Here is a 23,143-nt window from a genome sequence, read left to right on the forward strand (position 1 = left end):
AATAGAGTTATCCTCTTCCTGATATCTTTTGGATAGGTTGTGCTCATCTTCGGTCCTCTCTTCAGGTTCCTTGATTTTCCTCCCCTTGGTGGAAGTGATAGATAATAAATAGTTAATACTTCCTTCCTCAGACATAAAGCACTTCCCACTTTTCAGAGATCTTACTTTTGTCCAGTGTGTGCTATATGTATGGATGCTATATTTTTATGTTCTGCTATATACCTTCAATCCCGACTGAATCAAACCACCATAGACTTAGAAAAATGGTACTAACAGCTGCCTCACTTAGCATTCAGCATTAAGAGGTTAGTGTTACGACTGGTTGTCCTGGTGTCAGAATAATGTGACTGGGTGGGATATCATGCTACATGTCTGCGGCATGATGCCCCAGTGCTAGACATTACTATAAACTGCCACATTGCAGACATCGTAGCGATATGACTAAAAAATTGTTAAAGCTATGTTAAAAATCCAAATCACATCACATCAGAACACATTGTTTATTTAAGGGGAAACTTTTGTTAGCCTCTGTATTATTTGTATGTATGTGTATATATATATTCCCTTGTATGTTTGTGTTGTTTGTCCATATTCTACGTAACCAGTTTTCTTTGCCTCTTCTGCAGGCCTGATACCTCGCATGATGCTAAGTAATGTCGCCCTGCAGTCTCTACACCATTTACTGCCAGTATTACACTGGTCCCTGTCCCAGTCTGTATCTTTGTCCATATGTGTTATATCTGTATTAGTATTGTATGGTTGTTTCCCCTCTTTTGTCTGGTGCAGTATTAGATTTTCCAAGTCAGTGTATATTATGTATTTCTAAAAATATAAAAAGCCATGTCTCCAGCATTGCAACAATTATCTTCCTCTACAACCTGTATATCATGTAGGTGACCGTCATGGTTTGTATGAAAATTGAAAATAGAGGAGTTGCCTTGAAATTTCTTGTATTTTAAAAAAAATGGTTTTATTGTTTTAAAAACATCGATTTTTATTTTACAAACTTATCAATGACATTACAAAAAAAATTAAAACTTATAAAATGTATCAATTTTAAATTCAGAATTTTATGTCCAGGTGTCCTGCCTGTTTCTAGAGCAAAGATAAACTATTAGAAATTGTATAGGATTAAAAAAAAATGTGCACTGCAACTCGAAAGTCAAAAACATCTGATAAATAGACTACCGATATGTATTGGTACTCGGAGGGTATCAGAATGCAGAGGTTGGTCTGTAGATTGAGAAAAAAAAATTGTGAAAAACATTGCTCTTTGCAAATTTTATTATACCCCCCAAAATGTGAACAATCTACTAAACAGAATTTTTCTATACAGCAAGAAATTTCTAGCGGGTAAAAAATTAGTTCTGCTGAAACCACTGGTGAATTTTTTGGATAGTGCCATGCCATACACTAGGAAAAACCTGCCATGCCATACACGGAAATACCTGCCATGCCATACACCAGGAAATACCTGCCATGCAATACACAAGGAAATACCTCCAGCAGTACAATATATGCAATAGTGGGCTGTTGCTCCTTCAAAGTAATGATTCTTTACCTATCTATATAGTATGATGATTTCTATTTGCAGTGCGAGGAACAGATGGACTGTGGATGACCAATGGACCCCCAGCTCTGGGCACACAACCAGACTTCAAACGGTAAATGGCACATTTATCTCTCTTTACACTTAAAATAATTATAGGTTACTGCATTTGTATGGGAAAATATGAACGAGTTTTTTGGCTGGAATACTGCATGACCTTGGGAGTGCATTATATCCATCCAACAAAACGAGTTCATATTTTCCCATACAAATGAAGTAACCTTTTTATTATATGCTCATTTTCTTATTCTACCTATGGCTTAATTATATAAACAAAATACACTACAAGAAACAGTGTAAATGAATGAATGCCGTATTCCAAACTAAATACACAAGCGCAGATTTATCATTACACAACAGTATCATTAATAATGCGCACATAACTCAGCCCAGATAAATTTGAACTTAGTTGCAGCTCGACATAACTTTAGAAAGAAAATGGCGTGTCTAGTTAAAATTGAAATTTGCAGTCATATTGTGAATGAATGCGCATTGCAACAACTTTTCCATTTGATCTGGAATGAATATGTTTTGGTATTTTGTTTCAATTCGACGAAAGTTTGTGATTTTGGACTGGATTCATCTGTGCAAATTATACATGAAATACATTGGATTGAAGCGGCGCGGGAGAAGCGTGTTTAAATCTGCAAGTGTGTTTGTTCTGTCACTGACTATTTGAATTCATTATGTGGGAAAAATATGAAGTGTTTCGATTGCAATTATGAAAAGATGCTATTGAATTTAATGTTTATTTCATTTTGAGTACAGTAAGGAAGATGTAATTGCACTTGGAATATAGTCGAAATTACAATACAATTTTGAAATGTGTAGTCAGGTTTGAGAACTCATGACATGGCTCATGTAATTCGGATTTGCAGAACTAAGAAAGTACATTTTGAGGAAATTCTGGATGTAAAACTGGAAGTATTTTTTTTGCCATTCTTATTACCAGCTAAAGGAGACGGTTTATGCCTTTATAGCTTGCATGTTATTTGTAGGTACCAAGCAAGTTTATGAAATCGGGTGTCTATCGCAAAATCTGAAACAGTGTATCAGAAAGTTAACGTGGAATGTAGCAAAACAGTTGGTATGTTGCAGTCCACGAAACATCTGCTTTAGTTCATTCAGAAACAAATTTAATCAACCAAAACGTATTGCATCTACTATGCGAATGTACATGATTTGTTTACAAAGTAGTTCCTAATACACTATTGGGTATACGTGTCCTGCACGAGGGTGCAGTATGAAGGTGTGCTATATCGTAAAATATTAAACAATTCTGATAATGTAAAGTTAACGGAGAAAAAAATGAGTATATAAGAAACTAAGTATACTGGTGCAAGAGGGTCCTGACTAGTTAAGTGGCATTTTGTTATTGTACCAGTTGCACTTCTGCTAAACTCAACTGATGATGGTGTTACATGGAGGACGATACCTATGTTACATGAGATGTGTATTGTTGTTGTGCAAGAGATATCACATGTACCAAGTTTTGGGTATTGATTGGAATTCAGGGATGATTGGTTCATCAAGATCAATGAACTACCAGTTTTAATAGGCTGGAGATTTTTTAACATTTTTAAATGGACTTTCATTTTTGTATTCTTGTTTATGGAAATGTTGCTTTTATCCCATAAAGATAAAGGTAAACAGTTTGCAGTTACGTTTGTCATCTGCCACATTGTTCGTGTTTAGGCTACAAAGACCCAGAAATGAAGAAAATCTGCACTTCATATGCATTCGTTTGTGTTACGTTTTCATTTCATTCACATTTGTATTTCAGTTCTCAGGTCATTTATATGGAATGGATTTACCAAAGTTGGAATTTCTGCTCTCATTTGTATTCGATGGGGAAAAAACTATTGCTTTCCTGTCTTCTCTAATTAAAGGTTTGCTTTAATAAAATAGAAAATACATAAAATCCGACAAACTGAATTGAGTTCATGGTAAATAAAATGTAGTCTGAACTGCAATAAGTGTAGAAATATAGTTGTAGAAAATGTATCAACAAATTTCACTATTTGATTCAAATAAAATTTGTACATCATGTCTTTATTTGAATTCAATGAAACTCTGTGCTGGAAACCTCCTTGAAAATTGCCTTTTGTCATGAAATATCCTGGAATTTGATATTAAAAATCAACTACAAATTTTGTTGGACTAAATGTGTTATTTTTCCAGTGCAACTTTGCAGTGAACAAATTTTTTGTTTATGTCATAATTATGCCAGCCCACGATTGTCATGTTACATCAGTAGCCATGGTCTAGTCGGGTAAGTAAGAGATTTTTGCACATGTGCCTTATCATTTGTATGCATGCACAGTCCTCGATTTTCTTCTTCTGCACTGGAAGTTTCTGTATTCTTTCATTCCAGTTTTTTTAATCGTAGGATTTAAAATGCCAGACTATAAAACCTCATTAAAAAATGCATGGTTAAAAGATGAACATTTTCATGGATGGCTTCAGTGAGTAACCTTTTTGAAATTCAGTGAATGTAGTGAATAGAAATAATTTGTATTGAAGTTTTGAAGTCCTTTATTAAACCTGCAGACCCCACTTGTTTGTAACTTCTCAGTTTGACTATGTACTTGAGACTTCAAGTTTAAAGTTTCAATCAAATCATATTTGAAGACAATCTATTAGTATTTTGACAAAGAAATATCTGCCCAATTCAAAAACATAGATTACATTGACTGATTTTACAAAATGTGAGCTGTGTTTTTACTCAAAGTTGGGACTTTTTATGCAAGCCCTGCTGTAAATCAAGTGTGCAGAAATAGCTTTCTGTAGGACTTGAAACGTGAAAGGCAAGGGTCACATCCCTCCAAAACTACAGTTCAAATGTCAAAATAGGGTCCAGGATCCAAACCTGGAGGTCGTAGAAGCAGAGACTGCCACTAAAGATTGCTTAGGTCATTCATCAGAACATCTGGACACTGCAATTCTGGATACCAAATATTTCAGAGTTTTGTAATGATTTTCAATACCATATATAACTTCCAGACACAATGTAGGTATTGCAGATCTGATGGAAATGAATTTCATGTTGGAACAAAAACTAAAATATGTTCTACCCATACTCAAAAACCGACAGATGACCATCAAACCCTGAGACTGTTTTCATTACCAAGATTATTGTCAGTGTTCCTATAGCCCTCTTGGCTTTATTTAAAAATCTTTCTGTTGCCTTACTGGCTGAGATATTTATTTTTTCAAGGAAGCAACATATTTTTACCACTCCATCACTTCATCTCAACAGTTGTTTTGGTCATGAACTGGCATGCAGAGAAGGTCAAAATAATTTTACTTTAATGCAAGACCTATGCTTCTTAATGGGTGATCTTGCATCTTATCGTCCAATTTTTTTTACCATGCAGGAGACTAGATTACATAGGATTTTGATCAAACTTGATAAATAGACTCACATCATCAGGATTGTTGACCAGGATGATTAAGAGCGAGATCCATGAGTTCATCATTCATCAGATTGGCTGAGCTTGGGTCTCTTGTTCACAGTAGGCAGCAGCTCAGTCCCAGATTTCTTCTCTGTCTTTGTTTTGCTGTACTGTGGAATGAGTTTTGCAACTCTTTCCAGTGGTTCCTTTTTAAGATCAAGAATTAAATGTAAACCTGGTACATTTAGTTGAACAACAGCTAATTATGCCATCCCGCAATGTCCACCATCTTGCTTCTTTGGAACTGAGTATAAATCTCAGTTACACTTTCATTGATCCAGTCAGTATCGTGTGGACATCACCAAAATGCCAGAGCAGTGAACAAAGTTACACATGTTCTTGGACAAAAAATTCCAGAACAATGACCAATGTTACAGGTGTTCATCAGAAAACACACGTGTTTGACAAGTCAGATTTGAATTTCAAAGAAATTCTCTACAAGAAATATGCCTTCACTTAACTTTAATCTTGTTTCCTTTCAGGGACACCAGCAACAGATGTAAAGTTTTTGCATATAGTAAAGATGGATCATTATTTGCATGGTGCAATGGAGAATTGTAAGTGTCCACGACTAGATCTTTCGTGTCTCTTTATGGGGTCAGGCCTGCATTTGAGATGGTGGGGAATAGGTATCACATTTCTGCCATTAATAGTGGCATTAGTGTCCAATTGTGGATTTTATTAATCAACAATACACAGAAATGGAAATTAATTGCACTTCATTTGCATTTATTTCCTTACATTTTTTAGGAAGTCGGCAATTGAGTCACGATCTATGATATGATTTTACTGCACTATTATATCATAATGTAACTGCAGTACAGGAAGGGTCACCAGGATTCACTTACATGCATGTGAAATTTTTGTTTTGACAGCATTAGAACTTCATTTAAGGTGCCCAGTGGACATGTAGAGTTTAGTTCAGTGTCTGAACTCATTTGTGTAAAGTCACTAGTAGTAACAATTTTCACATGGTTGAGTGTAAAATGTTTACTTGTAAAGAATAAACAAAAATTGACAATCCGTATGTTCATCACCTCTTAATCACTTGTTAAATTGACACCAACTGCAACTCCCGATTGATCCTGACAAATTGCATAGACCCAGATCTGCTGGCCCATTATGCATTTATAGATCTAGATCTGTAAACTTTGCAGTTGGACTGGATTTATAAGGGAGTATATAGGTTATACAAGTGATGAGCAGGTGCACGTCCCATTGATGTGTGAATAAAAATCCATTATAATTGAGAGAGTTACAACCATATCATATGCATATTTGTTTATATCATTATAGAGTAACGAACTCTTTTATCCCCAGGCACTGGTTTTATATCCTTTAATTAATATAATATATAGCATTGATTTATTAATAGATGTTCTAATGATTTTACATATACTACCTTTAGCTGGAATGTTGTATGCATTTGAAGAAAAAAAAATGTTTTATAGTTATCTTTTTTGTAAATAATGTTTTTATTTATTTGGATGGGTTAATCATCCCAGATTATTTAGCAATTTTTACATTTTTCCAACTTAACCTTTAGCCTGGAAGTGAAAAATAAATGTTCTTCAGGTATCAGTCTTGTGGATGTCTGTTTCAGTTCTTCAGGAAACTGCTGTGTGTAAGAGACAGTATTCTTAGTGTTTATATGGTTTGGAAAAATTTAATTTGACAGAACGATTTGTCCAATTATGGGCTTGATGTAGAGATTCACACAGAAAGAATTCAAAGGCAATTTCTGGATCACAGTTTAACTTTCATCCAAAATGAATTGACTTGGGATAATTTGTATTGGAGGCCCACAAAAACCACGGGGAAAATGCTAAAGTTGTTCATAATGTCGTAAATAAGAATTTTATTACATAATATTTTCATTCTGCATGAATGCTGTTATAACAACATTGTGCTCTGTGACTTGTATTAAGTGCACCTTTTCATTTGAGTACTTGTTACACGTGCATGTTCTTTTCTGATCTATAATATTATGGCAGATTGAAAGTGGTATTTTTTTTACCAAACTCTGCTTTCCATTTATGTTCTATTCAACATTTCATTCATTGTTGCATTTCATCAATGATCTCATTTTTAGCTCTACTGGTCATAAACACTTGACACTGATATGATTTAAAGAAAACTTTTTACATTAATTTTTTGAAAACATTAATTTTTAATTGATTTTATTTTGTTCTTTGTTTTGTTTCAGTGTCAACATTGTTCATACCCAGACGTTCAAACTGGCTCATCAGTTAAATCTGCCCAGAACAGCATGTATGGAGTTCTCTCCCCTGGGAAATTTTCTGATGACATGGGAGCCTTATCAGGGTATATTTTATTTAAAATCTCTGAAATCATGTTAATCTCATCCCCGGCATTTACCAATGACAAGCAGACACTTAGAGATGGAAAGCTTCCGAATATTTGTTGGTTTCTAAATTAAACACATCGAAATCTGTTTCAACATGGCAATCAGGTATCTAACTTTAATTCATACCAAGAAGTACAGTAATGCATCCAGTTATTCTTACTATTGTGTGTTCAATAGCTGTCTCATGATTTCACTTTGATAGTCACTTGTTATAATTAATACTAATAATTATCAAGACAGTTACAGCTAACAGCTGAAAATACTGGATTGTTCATCTCAACTGTGCATGACATCTGGTCATGATAATGTAAAAATGGTATCTTAGCCATTGTAGTGTCTATTAGATTTTGATATGTATTTGAAAGGGTGCCAGACTAAAAGCATTTTCATGTAAGACCTAGTAATTAGTTTGACTTATAGTTGCTAGTGAAGGAATAAAGTGTTGTATAAAATACAAAATGTTATCAGACATTCTTAGTTTAAAAAGGAAAAGTGAAAGCTATGTAAGTAAACAAAAAAGGGAACATCCTTTGATGACTACTGAGAAATTTGACATCATAAAGATTCAAATAAACATCAGCAGTGAGAAATTTGATGTCTTAAAGATTCAAATAAACTTCAGCAGTGAGAAATTTGACGTCATAAAGATTCAAATAAACATCAGCAGTGAGAAATTTGACATCAGAAAGATTCAAATAAACAACAGTGAGAAATTTGACATCATAAAGATTCAAATAAACATCAGCAGTGAGAAAATGGAATGCTAGTCACAGCCAGGTATTTGTACCATAATTATTTTAAACCAAAATTGTCACTGCGCGAGATGGTTTGTGGAGACCAGTCAGCCTTTGACAACAAGATTAATACATGCTGATTCCTTGCAATTCGCCAAGTACTTTCATCATAGTCCTATTCAAGATTTGTAGAAATAAGTAAACCTGAACCAAAGATGCACCCCAAAATTATATGGTGGCTCTCCCGGTTATAATGTAGTATACTAGCTGTGCTATTGTGCAAGTGGAGGCAAGAAATCCACCAGCATAATCACTACCACCACCAAAGAAAAATATATGTAGGAACCATGATGCTATTCTGCTTAGATATTTTAAAAATAATATTTTTCAATACTCACATATGTTTCAGTTGACACAGATGCTAAGCAGGGCATTCCAAACTTGGGCTTCTGGGATGTAAAGACAGGGCAGTGTGTAAAAACCCTAATACAAAAGAAGCAAACCTCCTGGTAAAGTGTTACAAGTTACAGTTTGGAAAACAAATGGACATAGCAATTCTACAGACTAACACAGTTTAAAATGTTTGTCTTTCATCTTCACATACATGTATGTTTTGCTTTGTTCCTCAGTTGAATACTCCACTCCCTCATTGTAGCAAGCCTTGATGACTTGTGTACCTGTATGGTATGGATCCTGATGTATTTTTTTATATAAAAGGCATGAAAATAAATGTCTGTTTACTTCACATTTAAACATGATCAGAATCGAAGCTGGTTTTATCATTGAAAATGGTGATTAATACACATTAATTTGGAATTTACATCACTAAACTTTTATGACTCTGTGGTCTTAAACTAAATAATGGAAGAAGAAAAAAACCAAGAAGCTTATTAAAATTAAACAAAATTTCTTTCCCTGGAATAAAAAGTAAAAATCTAAAAGGAACTTACAGTATCATGAATCAAATTCCAAATAATCTTAAAAAGTGTTATCACATGTCTTCAAGTATATAGTGCTCCAAATGAATTAGAGTATTGAATGTGCTAATGTGCCAATAGTCTTGATGTATGATGGTGATAAATTCCAAAATGACCTTGAATGAATTCACAAAAATCCTAAAATAATGTTTTTGTCCAAAGTCAACATGCACTTTGTAGTTTCAATGAATAATTTAAATAAATAAATCCTCTCAAGTTATAACTGAATACAACTAAAAGACTGATTCCACTAGACAGATGTTAAAATAGAAATAAATAATTGTGTTGATCACAAACTTTATATATATATAAAAAACTAAGAAACAACAATATGACCAGGATATGGGTTATTTTCCTATCAAAATTTGTAGACAGGTTCTCTTATAGAACATTCTTAGGTCCGACCTTGAACTCAGACAAACAAGACGAGAAGCATTTTATGTCCAAAAGGCTATGTCACCATTATCACATTATCTTAAAGTATAATCTGCACTAATGGACAAAAATTAACTGTGTAATATCCCCTCCTAAAGAGAAAGAAACATTTAAACAAAAAGGCTTCTTTTTTTTCTAAATAATAGTCAAACATAAATATGATATTATAATAATTAAAATTACATGAGAAGATACCTTTTGAATGATATAAAATATACATAAAGCAATATAGTACTTATATGTGAAAGTGCATATGCAATCAGAGTCTTTTCCTGTGATGTGCATAATGTCAGTGTTATATTCCTGCAACATCAAACCCCATCACAGTAGTATCTAATTTTTGGTTTTCATTTTGTTAATGAAAGTACGGGGTTTGTGATCTGTGAATATTATAATTGGAGGAGGAGTTGACTAATATACACTTCAGAGTGTTGCAAAGCCTATAATATTTTTTCCTCAGACATTCCTTCTCAATTGTGGAATAATTTTTATCACGTAGTCAGTACACTTTGCCTATATTGTGTCCAGTTTTATAGTTTGATATTATAACATGAGAACATATCCCTTTATGTGATTCTGATTCGTCCAAATAAGCCCATGAAATTATTGTGCAGTATTCTCTTTACTGATTTGCTGTGATCATGTGAAAACTTTTCTAACCCTGCCTTCTGGAATGTTTTGTTGTCAGTGAACATTTTGACTGCCATTTTTTTATTCAATCTGTGAAAGGAATTGGGAGAAAAATGGTCTCCTCTGTCTGAATTTGGACAATTTATCACCACAGGGCCTTTTTATGTCATGTATAACATATAATAATATGAAAAATGGCTAAAACCTCAAGACAAGAACAACAACAACAAGTACAACTAAGGGTATTGCTCAGTTCATAGCGAATGTGTAAGTTGGGGTTGGAGGGGGGGGGGCAGTAACCTGAAGCATGTAATCCACCCTATATACAAGTGTGGTTTAAATGTTAACTTAACAGAAGTAAATAAACATGGACATTAACTGGTCTCCAAACTGACAGACATTTATCCAACCAGTGCATATGATGGGATTATGCAGAGATAGGGGCTTGCACTAATAGTTTAAGGGGAAATTCTCGTACCACTTCCTTTCTCACCTCCTCAATTTCACCTCTTTAAAGTAAGGGAGAACTGAATGGGAGGGAGTGCTGGGTAATGACATACATATTTGACAGGAGAATGCAGGAGTAAATTTCTTCTGATCAAATAAATAAGGACATTAGCCATCACTCATGTGCTTTCCTCATTTTTTATTTATAGGAGCTGTTGTATGACACATTTCTAAGTAAACAGACAGGTTTCTCTGATTTGAAAACTTGTCTCACAGTCATTATAATTTGATAGTATATTTGGATGGCAGACCTGTCTCTGCTTTTTAAAAAATGGTAACAAATGTTGAGTGAAACAGGCTTTATTGATGTGACTTGTGGATGTTTTTTTGACTAAAAATGTTAGAGGGGTGATTTTTTAAACTATAAAACATGGATCAGAAAAAGGATAAAAAAATCAATAGCACTTTAAAAATGTAAAAAGAAGAATATGCAGTATTTTGATTAAGCACAATTGAGGACTTTATGATCATTCAGCAAAAGTTATAAATGAAGACTGGTGAAAGTGAATATTGTATAGAAATAATTTATCACTATATTATGTGCTTGTGTTCTGGTACAAATTAACATGGAGTTTGCCCATTACAAGGATTTTTTGCTAGCTTCAGATCCAGGTTAGTAGCAAAATAGATGTACATTTTAAATGCAGTTTCCGGTACTTATGGCCTGTTTTATTTCTGTCAATAACAAAAAACAATCTCTAAGACAGGTGGTCTCTCATAACAGTTATGTACAAAAAGACCAGTTTCCAAGGTCCAGTTTCAGAACAGTTTTTTAAAAAAAATGACCACAATCACTGCACATATATTCTATCCTTTATTAATGGTTCTTGCTAAAATATTGCATGTATTCGTCTGTAAACAAAATTATATAGCAACAAAAATATTCTTACATTTGAAGATCACATGTACATGTATTTGCATATGAAATCTTTTCTAGTTTACACCTTTTCCCTTAAAACACCCTAAATTTGTGTTGCCAATGTTTAAACCACTATTTTGTGAGTGATTTGCTCTTTTTCATTTCTTTCAGTTCCAATAATTAATTTATCAAAGGTTAAAATTTGGTTCCTTTTAGATGGGAGTACTTTCATTGTTATTTAGGTACTACGTGTTAACATTATTTGTGCTCAGTTGTAATATCGACTGTAAATATGGATTTGACCAAGATTTGAGGAAATATGAAAAATCTAAACATGTACACTGCATATCTAACAATTAATGAAATAAAAAGAAACAGCTATCTCATCCAGAAACAGAAACATTTACTCAGAGACAAAAGTCAATGGCTTAATTCAAAGAAGACATTCAGGAATTAACTCTATAAACAAGAAGTGTAACCCAGTTGCATGAACTTGAATAGACGACAGCATGGTGATTGGGATGTAATCACTGTAACATCGGAGGGGAAGAAAGAACAAACATCACAAGCCTTTAACACTATCAGTCGAATCCTGCAAACAATTCTCACTGGTTTAATAGACAAAGACCTTATTCACCCCCAGGCAATACGGATTAATTCTAAAGACAAAACAATATAAGCGGCCACTACCATAATTTCGGCACTACAATGGATATTCATGACATATACATTAGCCTGGTTTATGGGCTGTACCTTCTCTCACTATATACAAACCTGTAGCCAGACTCCGTTTTTTTTTTTACGGGGGTGGGTATGTTGGTTTTTTTATTGGAATAATTGTAACTATTCATCAAGCAGTTGTCGTTACAGATGATTACATAAAATTCAGTTTTGTCTATCTCTATTCTCGTGATGCAGTCGTTCATGGGGATAATGGGTCTTACATGTACATGTGTTATCAATCAAAAGGCCAGGAACCTGGCTAAGTGTTGGAATAATACTTAAGACTGGTTTACAATAGCAAATATAAAAAGTAAAATCATACCCAAAATATTTCGGATATTGGTAATCAATTTTTTTTGTGTGGTTTGGGGTTAGAACGGTATAAACGGTCATTGTTACAGTGATTAAATAATGGTCAGTGGATTTATTACTGATTTTGAAATGAGGTTGTTCATAGTAGTGGCAAAATGCATTTTTTGCCAAGAAATCGTGGTCGCTGTTTGTGTTGAGTAGGTGGTTGCTCATGACAGATCATTTATATAATAAAATTGATCTGTGCATTATGATTGTGGTAAAAAATGACAGGTTGTTGCTCATAGCAGAGGTTGCTTATATCAGGATTTACAGTATATGTTGTGTGTGTGTGTGTGTGTGCTTACACAAAAGAACGAAAGATACATAAAATGTAACTCATGTACGAAGAACAGATAAACCAAATTTTTTTTCTCTATTTAAACTTCATAAAATATTTGGAGCCAGATATCGATAGGTTTGATGCTGGAAGTAACTGCACATTTGTTGATAATATTTTGTTTTCACCTTCTTCATTACCCCTTAATTTGGCAACTTTCTTGAAAAATTTGGCTGCCAGTGGTAATTCTGTTGTAATCTAAACTCAGAAATATTTATGTACATTGTATTCATTATTTATTATGTGGGTCTGTAATACATTAGTACATGTATGTACTTTCAAATATTGATATAGTCCTTTTTAAAAAAAAATATTGCATTATTTTCATTTGCAATATATAATACTGATTCTTTATGCACTTCATGGCCTTTTCTACTACATAAATGTTACACAAGACACACATATGTTAATTAGACGTATTCAAATTATACACAATCCTTAATTGGAAATGCAGTATTTATTTAAGTTTAATTAGGTGCATGTGAGTGCTATCCTCGTAAAATAACACAATAATCACTGAACAGTAATCGAGTCTATGACTGCCATTTTTGTTCCGTCAATGTCGCGTGATTTGTGCACAGGTTGGTCAGAAATAAAAAAATTGTTTGTACTACAAAAGGACCAAATGTCAGTATTAAGGCTACTTTCAGGTATATCAATAGATAAATTGGTATAGAATTTAAGTTATGTTTATTAACATTATAGCTGTTTATGCACAACAACATAGCGTGAACAAACACTTCTGTCTGTAAATCTTACTTGAGGCTGGTTTTGATGTCAGCCATAAATAACCATCTCGAGATTGCTGACAAGATATTGGTGTTTCATCACTGAATTCTTTCATTTTAATGGTCATGACGTATTTGTAGTTAAAGATAAAACAATTTATGTTAGGTCTGCTACCCATTTAGAGAATTCTCTTATTTTGTCATACATTGCATAACTTGCCATTTCACGTAACAGTCACATAACATCCTTACGGATATCATTAGCAAGCATCCTGATCAACTGTAAACAACCTGTTTGGGTACGTGTTGGTTTTTGACAACACGATAGCAAGTCTGCTGTGTGCAAACTGAATGTCATGTGCAACTGTTTTGGTTTTTGGTACATTTAGAACACAAAATTTGTTCACATAATGGGGAAAATGGACGGACACATGGTTTGTCTATAAATTTGTAAATTTGTCAAATGCTGCATATATAAAAGTGTTTTAGTTTTCTTTGTTTAAACACAGTATAGCATTACTTCACAATACACATGTTAATATTTAATTTACTGAAAGTATTATGACAGGGCAAGTTGCTGATCGTTAAGTAACCATACATCAAAATGCAACTGGCAATAAAAATTACATTTTTTAACATTATTTTTCCAACCTGCAAGACAATTTTTACAGGTTAGAAATCAGAATACACAAGTTTGTACCAAACATCCATAGTTTTATGTACTTGCAGTCATTAATTTGGATATGTGAGAAAGCTTGCCAATAGCTTCTCGTGGGTCGGTGGTTCTTTCCAATTTTTTTTCCGGGTTCTTCCTCCACCATTAATACTGGCCGCCATGTATAGCCTATCTTGTGCTGAAAAATGGCGTTAAACCCTACAACAACAACAACAACAACAACAACTTGCAGTCATTAAAATAAAAGCTATGGTCTCATGATTTTCATTCATAAATTTATTATTCTAAACCTGTCTTATTTATATTTTTAGGGCTCCACAGTGGACAGCAGATGAACACCTTTGTTCAAGGAATGTTAACAATGAACTCCACTTTTTTGAAGATCACAACTTTGGTATGTCTTTATTCCTAATTTTGGATCATGAAAATAATGGGTAGTTTTCCATAAAGATTTGAAACAGTTCATTAGTTTTAACAGATTATACTGATGTTACAGTATCTCGAGTTTAGACAAGTACACAGTACTTGTAATGCATTTGTCATATGATGCTTTTTCTGTCACTTTAGGCGTTGCATCAAGATGCAGAAACGTTGTAATATGACTTTTTCCATCTGTTTGGCCATCCAGTTTTGTCTATTTATACTTTCTGTCTGTTCACATTTCTGTGCCTGTTAAATTTTTATATTGTCACGTTCAAGTTTGATTGAGTTATTTGCCTTTTTGTATCAGTTTTAAATCAAATCAGCAGATTTTTGTAAGCTGCATAAGACAGGTGCCATTAGATGTTTTATTTCAGTATGTGACACAGTGCGATTCTCTCTACTTGTGAATCGGGTTCAAGATAACCATGAAGAGCTTTCTGTTAGTAATATTTATTTAAATGGTATTTATTATTTCTTTAATTGGTTTGGTTAGGTGTAGTTTGGTTTGGTGCGGAATTTTACAGTTGGGCATCAACATGAAAATTGCCTAGTGCCTTGGCAGTTGGGATGTAGAAGTGTAGTGCCTTGCACAGGGACACTATGGTAGCTGACCCATGTTGATCTAATGGCAGGATTCCAACCCACAGCCATCTGGACATGAGTCTGATATGCCAACCTATTTGTTCCACTTTAGTTTTGTTCACTGTATGTTTGAGCATATTTTTAGTTTAGTTCCCATCATATTTTTTCATAATTTGACACTTGGAAGATTTTAATGCTGAATTGTAAAATGTTTACTTTATACAGATGTAATCAAAGAAAAGCTGCACCTGCAGAAAATATCCACCTTTGCACTCTCACCTGCTGGACCTCCATACATGGTGGCTGGATATGTGCCGGGGTCAAAGGTAAGGGAGACAGTTGAAAAACTTTGTATCCTCTTGTTAAGGAAATTGGGATTGGATATACTGTTTGGCCCATTTATTTTTGTGTTCATTTGTTTAGTCATTTAGTGAATACTCTTTCATTGTCTTGGATCCAATTTGACCTACACTTGTGAACATTGCTCTTTGGATGCATAAAAAAGAAATTATTTTAGCCAATCCAAAACGAAGTCACAGTGACACAATTTTTTGCACTTGAGTGACTTCAGTTTTTAGCTATCTGTTCATTACACCCTCAGTATGTTGAATTTTGTTTCACTTACATTGGTGAAAATTGGCACAGGGAATCATATCAAGGAGGATAACTCAGCATTTGATAAATTAGGTCACTGTGACATAATTTGAAGACTTTATTGATATGTTTTTAGTTTTGTTCATTACAACCTCAATCCTCTATACTCTTTTACACCTACACTGCTGAAAATAAAAAGCTGAATATATCTCTAGAAGAGTAACTCTGCCATACCAAAACTGTGACACTCTGACATAATCATCATGCTTGAGTGACTTTAGTATTAACAGCTTTCTGTTTGTTACACTCTTAATGTTATGTACCTATTTCAGCTGCCTGTGAAAATTGGCATGCAGATGTACCATAGGGAGAGTAACTTTGACATTTTAAAAGTAGGTCTTTTTGACCTAAGTATACTTTTGAGTGACATATTTTAGCTACATTTATGAATGTGCTGAAAAAATGTTATACACCTAAGAACCAACCAGCCAACAGCTTTATCACTGATAAAAATGACAAGCATCATTCAGAACATAATGTTTCTAATAATAACTCTCCATTACATGAACTGCAACACTTTTTTCTGGTAGGTTATGAAAAATAAATGGACTGGGGATTCCAACAGTCACCAAGACGTGAACTTTTATTAATGTCTGCCATCTGCCTATTGATGGAGAATGGTGTTACCCATTACACTGTTATTCCTTTGATGACATTTTCAGTCGGTTTCTAAAGTAGGACTTAGATCCTCCCGTGTATTCTCTTTTTACCTATTCTTTTAATGTAAATGTTGTTGGATAATGTAATCTGCAGAGAATGGACATTTATCTTGTATATTATGTTCTCAGAGAATACTTAACCAGTCACGTTGTTTATACCCAATCACATTGTTAATAAGCCCTCAGGCATAAACCAATAACATCCATTGTTCAGGTAGCCACCTAGCAGAGACGGGATGCAATTGTACTATGTTTTAATCGGTATAGTATATAGACAGAGAACATTTTTCCATCTTTCTGAGAAAGCTGGATTACGGACATAGCAGAAGTTAAGTTCTTGTCAGAAATGTGATTGGGTGAAAATGTGCATAAAAAATTTCTCTTTATTAAATATATGTTGGTAGTCTCAATGCATGCTAACCTTTTCATGTTACAGCACATGTCAGCTAAGACAAAAATGGTGAAATGCTTCTAGGTAACTTTGAAGCACATTTCTACTTAAATCTGATATTCCTCTATAGGGACAGCCCTCTTTTGTTCGACTGTTCAAGTATTCAAACCTCTCAACACCCATTGCAAATAAGAGCTTCTTCAAATGTGACAAGGTGGAGATGGCATGGAACAAGGCTGGCACTGGAGTTTTAGTCATGACATCCACTGAGACATCCAATGAATCATACTATGGTGACCAAGGCCTTTACTTTATGGCCTCCAATGGAGAAAGCATGAAGGTCACTCTAGGTAAGCAAGTTGGTATTGATTATTTAATTCCTTCTTTTTGACTACATTTAGATCAGTATTTTCCTGATGAAAATGCATGTAGTTGTGTTGGTGTTTTCTTTAAACAACAGCAAACCTATTTTAACAGATTTAGATGGATGAATGATTATAACAGGCAGATTTTGACCGTTTCTAACACTTAATGCCTTGAATTGGCAGGAAACTTTTCACTGTTGGTACAACCTTGAAATTTCTTTGAATTTATGGAGTTAGCATAGCTGCCAACCCTCACGAATTTGGTGTGAATTTCATGACTTTTGCAGTGATTCACGGATTCACGCTGCAAGCCAAAAATTCACGAATTCTTCAATCCTCAATTATTTTAAATCGTTCCTAAAATAACTGATTTTTCATTAAGTGCTAGTCATATTTGCAGTTGCCGAAACGGTCCAATACTGCTGGTCACGATATTAGTAGATCTACAGCCGATTAGTTCAGTTGGCCCGGTAGCAAGCATTTTAGCCTATTTTAATCAATATGTTTAAGAGTAGTTTTACAAATGCTTTTGAGAAAAACTGGGGTCTAACTGGAATTTTGCTCCACGCAAGCGTCACCAATGATTTGAGTTAACGTTCAGCATCACATGTAAAATGCATTCACCACCAAGGAAAAAGAAATGTATTACTCAAAAAGTGAAGTTTAATTTGGAATATATCAAAAATTGGCAGTGCATTCTGCCATTAAACATTGATATTCACCATGGTTTTTGCACTCAGTGTACCATCGCAGAGACGATGTGAGGAAGCACGTCGGTTGCAAAAAACGTGTAGAAGTTGGGAAAATTAAGAATTTGCAGATTTCGTCTTTGGAATATTTTAAGCCATCGGCGGAAGACCTGCAGGCTACCAATGCTGAAGCATTATTTGTGAGTTTTCTTGTCGAACACAATCTACCTTTATCAGCTGGAGACCCTGCTGAACATTTGTTCTGACAAATGTTCCCGGACTCGAAAATCGCTTCCAAATTTTCCGGTGGAAGAACCAAAAGTGCTGCAGCTCCTTTGCATTCCTCACAGCAACAGTGAAAGCAAAAGAGTATTTTCTCTAGTAAAGAAAAAATAAGACAGACTTTAGGGCCTCCTTAGCTGCAGAAAATTTGTCAACAATTTTAGTCACCAAGATCAACCAGCTGGCAAGAAGTCTGAACTGTTTAGAAGACCAATTTACAATCAAGCAGTTGAGGAATTTCAAGTCTGCCACGGTATCATGTCTTGATAAATAAATATGTATGCATATATGTAGTGTTTTAGATTTATATTACGAACTTGATATAGTGTAGTATTGACGGTCAGAGTGGATGGAGTTATTGTCATTGTATTGTTAACTAATTCATGTCCATATCGTTGACTTTTTATCCCTATTTTCACTAATTGTGAGCCAGGAGGGTTGGCAGCAATGAGTTAGCATGAAACATTTAATTTAAAAAAAACTTTGTTTTTTCCTTGTAAATTCCTTAAATTTGTTGAATAACTCCTTGAATGTTTCCGAAAAACTCTTTGAATTATCTGAGGAATGCAAAACATTGAAACTGAATATAATATATCACTTTTGTAAATTAAGATAAATTGGTTATTGACATACTGCCCAAAAATATTGAATAAATAACTGAGATGGTTCAGATTGATACATCAGATGATACACAACACTGGTAGCTAACAAAGAAACAATGACACAGAGGAAGTTCATTTTCTGTGAGATGGTGATCCTCAAATTCTTTGGGAAATTTACTAAGGGGAAAAAGAATTAAAAATCTTTGACAAAAATGCTACCCACGATATACAAACCAATGCTCTTTATCACTGTCAGAGGGAGTCATTCAGAAAATAGTTCTTGGTGTGTATTAAATTCTGTGCAATACTTTTGAGACATAGTTTTAGACAGTTACACATTTTTGTTTGAAATATGGTGGAAACTAAACTAGCTTCATATGGAACAGATCGCATCAGTGGCCTCGTGAGTCTGCCTCAGATGTGGGAGGTCACTAGTTCAAACCCGGCCAAGTCATACCAAAGACTTCGACAAATGGTACTAACAGCTGCCTCACTAGGCACTCAGCATTAAGAGATTAGTGTTAGGGCTGGTTGTCCTGGTGTCAGAATAATGTGACTGGGTGTGACGTGATGGTACATGTCTGCGGCATGATGCCTCAGTGCTAGACATCACTATAAACTGCCATACTGCAGACATCGTAGAGATATGACTGAAAATGTATTAAAGCTATGTTAAAAATCCAAATCACACCCACTCATACAGGACTGCTGCTAACTTCTCTAAAATTCACAATTCTTCACAGAACATGAAGAAACAATATAACCTTAGTGTATAAATGTGAGAATATTTTTTGTAGTTGACATTTTGACAAGATACCAATTCCATGTAATAGTCAAAAATGCTTGCTATGGACATTCCTGAAGTAAAGTTAGTAAACCACATCAAGTATCTCTGTCACTTTTATTCTGTTTACTTTTTCAGGTAAAAATGGCCCAATTTACCATCTTGAGTGGAGTCCAAAGTCAACTGAATTTTGTGTAGTCTATGGATGTATCCTCTAAACTTTGTAACTCTGATGAAGATAGATGGTGGTGGTGGTGATGGTAATGTTGACAGTGGTAGTGCTAGTGGTGATGATTGTTGCATCAGAATTATAAATGCAAGCGTTATGTGTACTTGTTCAAATTTTGTTTCCTTAACACTTTACAAGTTATGCCAGCCAAAGCAACACTGTATGACATGAAAGCAGAACCCATCTTTGACTTTGGTACAGGACCAAGAAACTATTGTTATTACAACCGTCAAGGAAATAATATCCTTTTTAATTCTCTCTACCCAAGCAAAGAAGATGGTGAGTATACTGGATCCCAGTTGTCAGTCCATCCACCATACCTTAATTTATTTAATGCCTCCTGAACCCATGGAGATATCTTTTTCAAACATTGTCTACTTTTGCATCATGATTAGACATTATGTCCTATGAAAAATGGAGACTATCTGGTAAGCATTTTAATGGATACCCCACCATTTTTATTACAAATTGTGTCTGATAATCTGTTAAACCTGGAAAAAGTAGTCCGATGAGCTCAGAAGAAAATAAAAAGAAGTGAAAGCATTAGACTTGCAACTGGTGAAGAAAAATAAAACAGTTAAAGAATTGTGTTTAATATTTGGATCCAGTTATAATTTCATTATCATTTGCATTTCATATTTCCTTACATTTATTTATTTTTGTTATTGTTTTTGTTTCTTGTGTTGAAATTAGTAACTGAAAGGAGAACACTTGCTGCTGAGAGTAACCTTTGAAAACTGGTCTTTCAAAGTTAGTGAAAAGTCATTGAATTTCAGTTTTCTTGATCTGTATGAACCCTGTATTAAGCATGGGCTGTGTCTTGAAGTAATAGCAGAACAAATCAGTCGTTGAATAAATAGCTGAAACTTGTCATGGCATAGGTGCCTTTCGAGCAAGGGCACTTGCCTTATTATTGTATTTGCTGTTTAGACCAGTGTATGCAATGTGAGTGATGTCAAACCCTATTGGGCCTCTTGTTACAGTATGTTATTTGTTTGAGCCTCTCATCATTGGTGTTGCCACTATTTCTTACTGCCATGTAACTGTAATCTCGTATATAGAATTAAGCAAAAATGCCCAGTTGATGTAGTAAAGGTGTTGCAGGGACCACCTGTTACATAAGCTTATGAAACTAAAGTGGGTGAACATTTTACCTGCGTTTTGGAAATCCAGGATTTAACTCCATATGTAGCTATACAAAAAATTGGCTTCCCTGTGAGGTATGGCACCTGCAGGCCCTAGGTAAAGGGGAAACCTTGCAGTGTGTATGGAGTGAATTGAAGAAAGAACAAAAGAATAATGATATTCTTAAGAGGCTTTTAAGGAGGGGTGGGAATTGAGAAGAGAACCCAGCTAGTGCTGGGGAGGTCTCAGGTTCAACTTCTGGCACTTTGTGTTTTTTTTTCTTCCTACAACAGAAGTAAAAATAGAGTGGTTATTGAGACCATCACAGTGTAAATATATTTTAAAGTTTGACCTTAACGAGCTCACTCATTTGTCTCGCTGGTTTTGGAAATCTCCGTGGGAACATGGAATTCTGGGATGTGAAACAGAAGCAGCTCATTGTTCAGACAAATGCTCCAGACTCTACAAGCTTTGAGTGGTGTCCAGATGGCCAGCACATCCTAACAGCCACCACAGCACCACGGTTACGGGTGGGAAATGGGTAAGCAAGCAAGCATTTAGACAAAATTTAAAACGTTACCTGATTATAATACATTATGAGTGTAGCCCTTCCAAGGTGAAAACGACATTTTCTATAATGTCTTTTGGTTTGTTTTAACATCAAAGGTTCGTAAAAGTTAACTGCATCATCTCCACTTGGGTTGCGCTTCTACCATTACCATGAACTGGCAAGGACGAAAAAAGTTGGTATATGACCACTTTTTACAGGTACAAATGCTAATCAACCAGTCTCATAAATGCATGGTGTATCACTTGTTTAGAATGGAGAAAATTATGCTGTAAAAAATACTTTAGAGTAAGAAAATGAAATGAATTAGTTCAGACCTTTACAGGGGCTGCATTTGTAATGGACAGCATCACAAGAAAACGCCATGAATATAGTTCATTGCACACAGTGTCACAAAATTTATCCTAACTGTAACTCAGTAAATTGTCAGGTCAGCATCATATCATGTAGCTAAAAGTACCAGATTTAGTTCACATAAAGTATTTGAAATGAATTAGGTTCTTTTAGCTACATTTAATGATGCCAACCTTAAAATTTACAAAGTTAAGAGATAGGAATAAAATTTGTGATGCTGTGTGGAACAAACTATAATGTAATCCCATTCCAGTATTGTCACTGTTAGTCAACTTAATCCACACACAATTAAAAACTTTGGTTCAGAGTTCACTTATTAAGCAAATAGTTAAAAGTGTTTCATGTCCTGCATAAAATGTTTAGTTTTAGTGGCTTGGTGTGAGTGAAAGTATTTAAGTTTATCATGGCTACATCATATGACTTAAAGTCAACTATAAATAGAAACCAGCAAAATCCAAACCAAGCCTGTCCCACAGCAAACAAACAAATTATTAATTTGTTTTGAACAAGAGTAAATAAAAGCAACATGGAATATATATAAAAAAAACTCCATATCAAAGAAATATCTCAATATTCAAATATTTATTTCACAACTAGGAGAATATCAGTGATGTGTTTTTTTTCAAGTCCAGTGCAGCTGATTTCGTGTTGACATTGATGCATGGAATTGAAATATGCAATTGCCCATTGAAATGGAAACTCCTCGTTTCTTAATTTCTTTGCAGTAGTTCTTGATTTCTCCACTCTTGACATGGAAATATGTGTCATAGATGGAAAATCCTTCGATGAGTCATCCTTTGAGATTGGAACATTATGTTTGTCTTCATCTGCAGCATTTGTACTGGGAACTGGCATAGATTTATCGTTGGTACTTTTTTTTTAAAAATGAACTTATTGATCGCTGTGCTGTGGTTACAGATTCTTCAGTGCAAATGGAATGAAGCAGAAAGTGACAGCTTGGAATAATATCTATGAAACAGAAAGAGGAGCACTTTAATTTGTATTGTATCTTGAATCATATATCAAATCCTTTCAATCCATTAA

General features: G+C 34.4%; 1 protein-coding gene across 2 annotated transcripts in view; it reads left to right on the top strand.

Moving 5' to 3' along the window:
- The window catches only part of LOC149799836 (eukaryotic translation initiation factor 2A-like), a 62,941-nt gene that overhangs the window by 7,367 nt on the left and 32,431 nt on the right, over positions 1–23,143 (top strand). For both annotated transcript variants that reach the window (XM_089959243.1, XM_089959244.1), the window contains exons 2-11: positions 1,595–1,664; positions 5,547–5,621; positions 7,271–7,389; positions 8,576–8,675; positions 14,704–14,786; positions 15,623–15,723; positions 17,232–17,451; positions 19,962–20,030; positions 20,191–20,292; positions 21,544–21,718. In XM_089959243.1, the coding sequence (XP_089815369.1) occupies positions 1,595–1,664; positions 5,547–5,621; positions 7,271–7,389; positions 8,576–8,675; positions 14,704–14,786; positions 15,623–15,723; positions 17,232–17,451; positions 19,962–20,030; positions 20,191–20,292; positions 21,544–21,718 (1,114 nt within the window). The remainder of the gene's footprint in view (positions 1–1,594; positions 1,665–5,546; positions 5,622–7,270; positions 7,390–8,575; positions 8,676–14,703; positions 14,787–15,622; positions 15,724–17,231; positions 17,452–19,961; positions 20,031–20,190; positions 20,293–21,543; positions 21,719–23,143) is intronic.

Source organism: Sinohyriopsis cumingii, chromosome 5 (assembly GCF_028554795.1).
Source record: "Sinohyriopsis cumingii isolate HCF-2022 chromosome 5, ASM2855479v2, whole genome shotgun sequence".
NCBI classification, from domain to species: Eukaryota; Metazoa; Mollusca; class Bivalvia; order Unionida; family Unionidae; genus Sinohyriopsis; species Sinohyriopsis cumingii.